This window comes from Cetorhinus maximus, chromosome 17, assembly GCF_964194155.1.
Source record: "Cetorhinus maximus chromosome 17, sCetMax3.hap1.1, whole genome shotgun sequence".
Taxonomy (NCBI): Eukaryota; Metazoa; Chordata; class Chondrichthyes; order Lamniformes; family Cetorhinidae; genus Cetorhinus; species Cetorhinus maximus.
The window spans coordinates 3,282,013-3,291,234 of NC_135895.1; the positions used below are offsets into that span (position 1 = coordinate 3,282,013).

The 9,222-nt window shown below is 41.9% G+C and overlaps 1 protein-coding gene across 1 annotated transcript in view; it reads left to right on the forward strand.

The window, feature by feature from the left end:
• lrriq3 (leucine-rich repeats and IQ motif containing 3) overlaps positions 1-8,923 on the forward strand; it is a 35,250-nt gene extending 26,327 nt beyond the window's left edge. The window contains exons 7-8 of the mRNA XM_078561884.1: positions 6,519-6,666; positions 8,768-8,923. Of these exons, the coding sequence (XP_078418010.1) occupies positions 6,519-6,666; positions 8,768-8,787 (168 nt within the window). The 3' untranslated portion in view covers positions 8,788-8,923. The remainder of the gene's footprint in view (positions 1-6,518; positions 6,667-8,767) is intronic.
• The last annotated feature ends 299 nt before the right edge of the window (positions 8,924-9,222 follow it).

Sequence of the window (9,222 nt, forward strand, 5' to 3'; positions counted from 1 at the left end):
GGCAGTGCTGAGCTGCAAGGGGTAAGAGAGGTGCCCTCGCAGCTAAGTAGGAACTTATATTTCTGTGCTAGGGCCAGGCAGGCATGCCCTGGTGATCAGAGAGGGTAGCCCCTCCAGCGGTGGTGCCAGTGCTTCTGGTAGGCCCCTCCATGGGCCCTGGAGTGATGTGAAAGAAAGGCCCTTCTCCACCTCGAGGAAGCCACTGTGAGGCTGCTTTGATTTACCTGGCAGTCTCCCACACAGCAGGGGCTGTCCTGACATTAACAAAACACTGGCCCGGTCAGAAAAGAACCGTCATTTGACCTAATTGGGTTAATTGGCCACCTGCTAAGTTTTTATTCATTTAGGTCCTGATGAGAAAGCAGATTATTAACTATACTGCAAGTAACAATCCTTAATTTTAAAGAGAAATTGAAGATAATTTATGGACTCAATTTCACCAAGGAAACAGATTATCTCAGATCTTGCAATTTTATATTTACTGAATTCAAAGAATTAATTGAAGTAAGAATGTTCTGTGGTTCAATTTCTCAGCACAATCCTTTCATAAAAAGCTGTTGCTGAATTACCTGGTGACGGTGGTACAGGCCGTCCCATTGGGGTTGACCGGGAAGGGAGGAGTGTGTGAATTATCAAGCCCCACTACTCCGCAGGCTGGACCATTAATTTAAATGTTTCATTTTCTCACCGAAATGGTCAGTTGTGTACCTATACCTCTAGTACCCAGAAGAAGAGGCTCTGACCAGGCTTCTTTCAAAAACTCAGAGTGATTAATTAATTTTAAAACAAAACTTCTTTTAACGAGTTGCCAGTACTGGTTAACACACAATTGTAATCGGGAAAAAAGCAAAAAACTGCGGATGCTGGAAATCCAAAACAAAAACAAAAATACCTGGAAAAACTCAGCAGGTCTGACAGCATCTGCGGAAAGGAACACAGTTAACGTTTCGAGTCCGAATGACCCTTCAACAGAACTAAGTAAAAATAGAAGAGAGGTGAAATATAAGCTGGTTTAAGGTGGGGTGAGACAAGTAGAGCTGGATAGAGGGCCAGTGATAGAGGGCTACCTATCAATGGCCCTCTAACTGTTTTATACCTAAACTACTCATTATGTTCTGAAAAATTTTAGGCATAAAATTGGAACCTTGATCCGTCTGGTTCTCTACCCGTAATCCATATCGAGTTTAAAAATTGGGTTAGCTTCTCTACCACTACCTTAGCCGTAATGGTCCTTAAAGGGATGTTCTTTGGAAATCGAGTTAGCATTTCCATAATAGTAAGGATATACTGGTGTAAAGGCAAAATACTGCGGATGCTGGAAATCTGAAACAAAAACAAAAAATGCTGGAAAAACTCAGCAGGTCTGACAGCATCTGCAGAGAGAAAGACAGAGTTAACGTTTCGAGTCCGTATGACTCTTCTTCAGAGTTTTCCCCGATATATTAGTGTCCTGCTTTTGTTTTTGGTAACGGTCCCACACAGTCTGCTAACACTCTACTGAATGGTTCCTCAAAAACTGGTATAGGAATTAAGGGTGCCAATTTGATTGCATGTTTCGGTTTTCCTACCATCTGACACATATGGCACATTTTACAAAACTGCACCACATCCTTTTGAAGACCGGGCCATTAAAACTGCCGGATTATCTGCACTTGAGTTTTCCGTATCCCAAATGTCCTGCCATAGGAACTTAATGTGCTATCTATAATATTTCTTTACAATATTTGGGCGGTACACTACCTGATGAATAAGCATCCACTCCTCATCTGCAGGTCTGTGAGGAGGTCTCCACTTTCTTATTAGAATTCCATTTCTAATATAATATCATTCTGGAACCGACTGAGCCTCATCCTCAGCTTGGGCTGATTGTGCTATCTTACTTAACTCTTGATCAGCTTGTTGAGCTTCAACTATAGAAGATTTGTTAAACATCCCTTTTGGATTATCTAAGTCTTTAAAGAAAGTTTCAGCCAACTGAATATCTGCCTGTGGTATCACTTTGACCTTTGATGATGAACTTTGCTTAGCCATTGCTCGGGTCATCACACACAAAGGAAAAATTCCTGGAACCTTTTCCTGTAACTGCTCCGTCTCTTTAACCTCACTTGGGTTTTCTGTAATTATGGGAGAATCTACTACCTTCGCTCCGGCTAAATCATTTCCCAGGAGTAAATCAACTCCATCTACAGGTAACTGCTGTACAACCCCTACCGTCACTGTCCCTGACAATAGGTCACATTCCAAGTGCACACGGCGCAAAGGTACGGGTATATACTCCCCACCAATACCATTGACTAAAACTTTGGCTTTTAATGCGCTCTCTGGTGAAAAAGTTTTGCCTTTCCCCAGCAAAAGTGGCTCCTGTATCTCTAAGTATGACTATAGGTTCAGCTGTCTCATTTGAGGAATAAGGAGTTACTTTTCTCCTCGACAAAAAATCCAATGCTCATGTATCTCATTCACCTCTCCTGAACTCACAGCAGTGTTCACACTCGGACTCACAACTGCAGTTAATGCTACAACTTGATCTGTTGGACTTTCAGTTGGGGCTCCTTTTCCTGAATCACCCTTACCCACCCCAGTAAGTCCCATGGATTTCCCACGCAACTTCCAGCAATTGGCACGAACATGTCCCACCTTGTTACAATGGAAATACTTAGGTCTTCGAATCTCACTTCCACCCTCAGCACCTTCCTTTCTGGCCTGAGGAGGAGTTTCTGGGGAATTCCCAGCTGTCTCTTCTCTTCCCTGGTACCTGCCTTCCTTTCACCTTCCCAACTTCTATCCTTCTCGGGTTTGTGGGGATGACAGAAAAAGGGCTTAGACTTATGGACCAGCTCATAATCGCCAGCCATCTCCACTTCCTGTCTAGCTGTTTTAACCCTCTGATTTTCAACGTGGATTCTAATTACTGGAGGAAGTGAATTTTTTAATTCTTCCAAGAGAATTATTTTTGTAAGAGATTCATGCGTTGTCTCTACCTTTAATGCCCATATCCAACAGTCAAAATTACTTTGCGTTATCCTCTCAAACTCATAAAGGTCTGCCCAGGCTGTTTCCTTATATTCCAAAATTTCTGCCTGTATACCTCAGGGACCAACTCATATGCACTAAGAGTAGCCTTTTTTACTGCATCATAATCCATCGATTCCTCTTCTGGAAGTAAAGCATAAATATCGTATCTCAATAGACCAACCTACTCTATAAGAGTAATGTCCAGATTTTGTTTGGCCGCTTCATTTGCTTCGCCACCTTCTCAGACGAGATAAAGAATGCCTCTCCATCACTTCCCTCAAACTTTGGAAGAGCTTGCACAAATTTAAACATTTCCCCACCAGGCTTTGTGTTGAAGGTTTTTTCATCATCAGAACGTTCCTCAGCACCTGAGGCCTCTCTTGAGGTCCAGCTTTTTAAGCCGGTTTTCCCTTTCTTGTTCCTTCTCTCTCTCCTTTGCCTCTCTTTCTTTATCCTTCTCCCATGCCTGAAATTCCAGTTCCAGTTTCCTAAATGGTCTTGCTCTTTCCATTTCTGCCCTTTCTCTTTCCTTTTCTATTTCTTTTGCCTTCAGCCTATTCAATTCCAATTCTCTTTCTTTTTCTTCCCTTTTCTTTTTCTTTTTCCTCAAATTCACATTTTCTCAGTTCCTTTTTGCATTTAAGTTGCTTCATTCGCAACTGGATCTTAGCTAACTCAATTGACTCACCCACTGGAGAACGTGATCTCTTTGTTATCCCTTCCAGTTTCAAATGTTATGCTATTAACTCAACTATGTCTGTTTTCTTCGCCCCTTTTGGTAATTCTAACTCCAGTTTATCTGCCAATCCCATTAGTTTACTCTTGGTTAATTTCTGTAAATTAGTCAGGATTATATCTTCCATCTGTGAAAAAAGCATTAGCAACTTCCAACACCATTTTAATTTATCAATGTATAAGAAACCTGGTTCCGTCCTTTTATCCCTTACCAATTATTATTCCATGTCCAATCACCTGCTGTCCACATTTCAAATCCCGCAAGAGCCCCCAATTTATGTTATGACCCCAGATGGGAGGAGTGTGCAAATTATTAAGCACCACTACCCTGCAGGCCATACCATTCATTTAAATGTTTAAGTTTCTCACCAAAATGGCCAATTGTGTATCTATACCTCTAGTACCCAGAAGAAAAGAGACTCTGACCAGGCTTCTGTCAAAACTCCAAGTGATTAATTTATTTTAAAACAAAATTTCTTTTAACAAGTTGCAAGTATTGGTTAGCACATAATTGTAATAGGAAAGTATAACTATCTATCTCTTCCTAAAGAATTCCCCCAGCACACACACACAGACAAACAAAGGACACACATAGTCTCTTACAGAGATGGATTTTGGAGGATGGGTGTTATAAAATAAAGGATAAAGTCTGCAGGGTCTCAACGCTGTTGACCTGGAGTTCTCTCGTGTGAAGTCAGGCCACTGGTCCTGGTGGTTGCCTGGAAGTTTTCACCAACTCTCAGCTTTGCTGGTCCAAATGCAGACCAGTTACACTCAGATGAGGGTTCTTGGGCTACAGGTTGATAGCCACATACAACTTTAGGCAAGGTAGAGAGAGAGGGAGCCAGTCAAGGTAGCCTTCCTTCCTCAGCTTGTTCTCCAACAAGACTGCCTTCAAAACAAGCAGGTTCACAACGTAAGTTTGTTCCCTCTCTCATGTGATTACCTTTTTGTCTCCCAGCTTTTCATTAATTAAAGTGCTTTACAGTTCAACACAAACAAACAACTCCTTCTCAAGTACCATATAGGACAGGTGATTTCTTGGAAGCGGCCTGCCTGTTTACAGTTCCAAGGTGAACTGGTTAACACACAATTGTAATTGGGAAGTATAACTCTCTCTCTTCCTAAAGAATTCCCCCAGCACACACACAGACAGACACACAGACAAAGGACACACATATAGAGTCTCTCTGTAGCGATGGGTTTTAGAGGATGGGTGTTATAAAATAAAGGATAAAATCTGCAGGGTCTCAACGACCTTCTTTTAAAAAAATCCCAGATCATTTTCTTTGTTCATTGGATGTGGGCATCACTGGCTAGGCCAGCATTTATTGCATACCTTGTTCAGAATCACATGTAGACCAGACCAGGTAAGGACAGCAGATTTCCAGAACCAGATGGGTTTTTACAACAATCAACAAGACTTTTAATTCCAGATTTTTATTGAATTCAAATTCCACCATCCACTATGGCAGGATTTGAACCCCGGTCCCCTGGAGCATTATGCTGGGTTTCTGGATTACTAGCCCACTGACAATACCACTACGCTATCACCTCCCCTATGCTTTTCTATTTTGTAAAATAAAACTTCAGTCTTGTGAGGTATGATCCTAAATGTGTTTGTCCATATATGTCTGTACATGTGTGTGTGTGTATGTCTGTATATGTGTGTGTATGTCTGTATGTATGTGTGTTTGTGTATGTCTGTATTTGTGTGTGTGTATGTCTGTGTGTGTGTTTATGTCTGTATATGTGTGTGCTTGTCTTTGTGTGTGTGTGGATGTGAGAGAGTGTGTAATATTCCAAGATGGTGGTGGGCCAAGCTTAGCAATAGCCTCATTTAGTGTTAGCTTACTTTAGTTGGTAGTGTTCTTGCTCTGAATGAGAGGGTGTTTTTGAATTCTCACATTAAGATTTCAATATATAATCTGAGCTGATCAAGACTGTGTGTGTGTATGTGTCTGTATATGTGTGTATGTCTAAATATATGTGTGTGTCTCTGTATGTGTGTGTCTAAATATATGTGTGTCTATATGTGTGTTTATCTGTACATGTCTGTGTGTCTGTATATGTGTGTCTGTATGTATATGTGTGTCTGTATATATATATGTGTGTGTATGTGCATGTATGTGTCTATATATGTGTCTGTATGTCTGTATATATATATGTATATGTGTGTGTCTGTATATGTGTGTGCATCTGTCTATGTGTCTGGATGTGTGTGTATGTATGTGTATGCCTGTAAATGTATGTGTGTGTCTGTAGACGTGTGTGTGTGTGTGTGCCTGTATATGTGCATTTGTGTGTCTGTATATATGTGTGTGTTTATGTGTGTGCTTGTGTATGTATGTGTGTGTGGATGTGAGAGAGAGTGTGTAATATTCCAATAATATGGTGGTGGGCCAATCTTAGCCGTGACCTCATTTAGCGTTACCTTATTTCATTTGGGAGTGTTCTTGTTCTGAGTGAGAGGGTGTTTTTGAAATCTCACATTGAGACTTCAGTATACAATCTGAGCAGATCGAGACTCCAGTGTAGTGTTGCCACTTCTGATGAGGGACCTCTACCTGAAACATTCAGCTGTCCTCTTTGTTCACAGAAGCTGTTGGACCTGTTACAGGGTTAGAGCATTTTCTGTTCCAATTTCAATTTGTCAGCTTTTGTGCTTTTCTTTTTATCTCTCTACTCGGCTGTTTATATAATTTGATGATATGTTCACAATCAACAATTATATATTTAACAGCTTATTCTCATTGCATTCTGTTTAGGATCGGTATGAAGCCAATGAAATAACCTCTGGTCTTTACCCAGTCGTTTCACAGTGGAAAATGGAAAATACTCCAAACTTTAAGCCTAACAAAAGCGACATTTTCCAGCCTCGGACATTTAGAGAACCAATGTTTGACCCTAATGAAGGTAACATAGACTTAAAAGAGCATAAACCTCTGGCCAATCAACCCACATAACCATTGTGCTACATGCGTAGTAATACATGATACATCCTACCCCTTTTAAAGAAAAGTTATTCTCTGGATGTGGGCATCTCTGGCAAGGCCAGCATTTATTGCCCATCCCTAATTGCCCTTGAGAAGGTGGTGGTGAGCTGCCTCCTCTAACCGCTGCAGTACATATGGTGTACGTACACCCACAGTGCTGTTAGGGAGGGAGTTCCAGGATTTTAACCCAATAACAGTGAAGGAACAGCTGATTATATGTCCAAGTCGAGCTGGTGAGTGACTTGCAACTGGTGGTGTTCCCGTGCACCTGCTGCCTTGTTCTTCTAGCTTGTAGAGGTTGTTAGTTTGCTCAGTGCCTTCAAAGGAGCCTTGCCAAGTCCCTGCAGTGCATCTTGTAGATGGTACACACTGCTGCTACTGTGCGACGGTGGTGGAGGGAGTGAACATTTGTGGACGTGGTGCCAATCAAGCGGGGCTGCTTTGTCCTGGATGGTGTCAAGCTTCTTGAGTGTTATGGGAGCTGCACTCATTCAGGCAAGTGGAGAGTATTCCATCGCACTCCTGACTTGTGCCTTGTAGATGGTGGACAGGCTTTGGGGAGTCAGGAGATTAGTTACTCTCCGCAGAATTCCAAGCCTCTGACCTGCTCTTGTAGCCACAGTATTTATATGAATGCCATACAGTCATTACAGACACAAGGAGACCGTTCTGCCCATCGGATCCATGCCAGGGCTCTATTGATAACCCCCCAGGATGTTGATAGTAAGGGATTCAGTGATGGTAATGTCGTTGGATGTCAAGGGGAGGTGTTTGGACTCTCTCGTTGAAGATGGTCATCGCATGGCACTTGTGTGTTGTGAATGTTACATACCACTTACCAGCCTAAGCCTGAATGTTTTCCAGGTCTTGCAGTCTTTATTAGTATTGGTACTGCAATATTGGTCTCATTATTTAAGGAAAGATGTAAATGCGATGGAAGCAGTTCAGAGAAGGTTTACTAGACAAATACCAGGAATGGTTGGGTTGTCTTATGAGGAAAGGTTGAACAGGCTAAGCTTATATCCGCTGGCGTTTAGAAGAGTAAGAGGCGACTTGATTGAAACATATAAGATTCTGAGGGGTCTTGATTGGGTGGACGTGGAAAGGATGTTTCTTTCTGTGGGAGAATCTAGAACTCGGGGGTCACTATTTAAAAATAAGGGTCACCCATTTAAGACAAAGATGAGGAGAATTTTTTCTCTCAGAGGTTTGTGAGGCTTTGCAACTTTCTTCCTCAAAAGGCAGTGGAGGCAGAGTCCTTGAATATCTTTAAGGCAAAGGTAGGTAGATTCTTGATAAGCAAGGGGGGTGCAAGGTTATTGGTGGTAGGTGGGAATGTGAGGTTTTGATTACAATCAGATCAACCACAATCTTATTGAATGGCGGAGCAGGCTTGAGGGGCCGAGTGGCCTACTCCTGCTCCTAATTTGTATGTTCATGCATTAATCTTCTGTGAGAGGTGTAAAAATCAGCTGTTAAAAACCCAGACCAATTAAGGAAAGAACTTGTATTCCTATAGTGCTTTTTACAGTGTGTCTCAAAACACTTTACAACCAATGAAGTACTTTTGCAGTATAGCCACTGTTTAATGTAGGAAACGCAGCAGGCAATTTGCACACAGCAAATTCCCACAACAGCAATGTGATAATGGCCAGATAATCTGTTTTAGTGATGCTGGTTGAGGGATAAACATTGCCCAGGACACCAGGGAGAACACCCCTGTTCTCCTTTGCAATAGTGCAATGGCAACTTTTACCTCCGCCTAGGAGAGTCGATGGGCCTCAATTTAACATCTCATCTGGAAGGTGACACCTCCAGACATGTAACATTTCCTCACCACTGGACTGATGTGCCATCCTGGATTGTGGGCTCAATTTTCTGGAGTGGGACTTGAACCCACAACTATCTGACCCTGAGATGAGCCAATTGACCCAGGGCTGATAAATTAGAGGGAGAATAAATTGGTACATACCCATTTAGCTATCACAACTAGTCCACGCTGACACTGACTTATATTGCAGACTGCGTACGTCTTTTATGAATGGTCCTCCGGCCCAGGCAGAAACAGGTCCAACGCTCACTTGAAGGAATAATGCCTCACTGTGCTATGGAGATATACTTCAACAATTTTAACTTGTTGCTTTGCGAATCACAAACATGTCAAACAGGACAATAAATAAATCTGCACAAATCGTGTCGTGATTTTGTGGTTTCGGTTTTTTAAACCCCCTTGCCAACAAATGAAAGTTTAAACACACTTCCTTTCCCTGCACTAAGATAAAAGCAAAATACTGCGGATGCTGGAAATCTGAAACAAAAACAAAAATAGCTGGAAAAACTCAGCAGGTCTGATAGCATCTGCTAAGAGGAATACAGTTAACGTTTTGAGTCTGAATGACTCTTCATCAGAACTAAAGAAATATAGAAATGTGGTGAAATATAAGCTGGTAGAGGGGGTGGGACAGGTAGAGCTGGA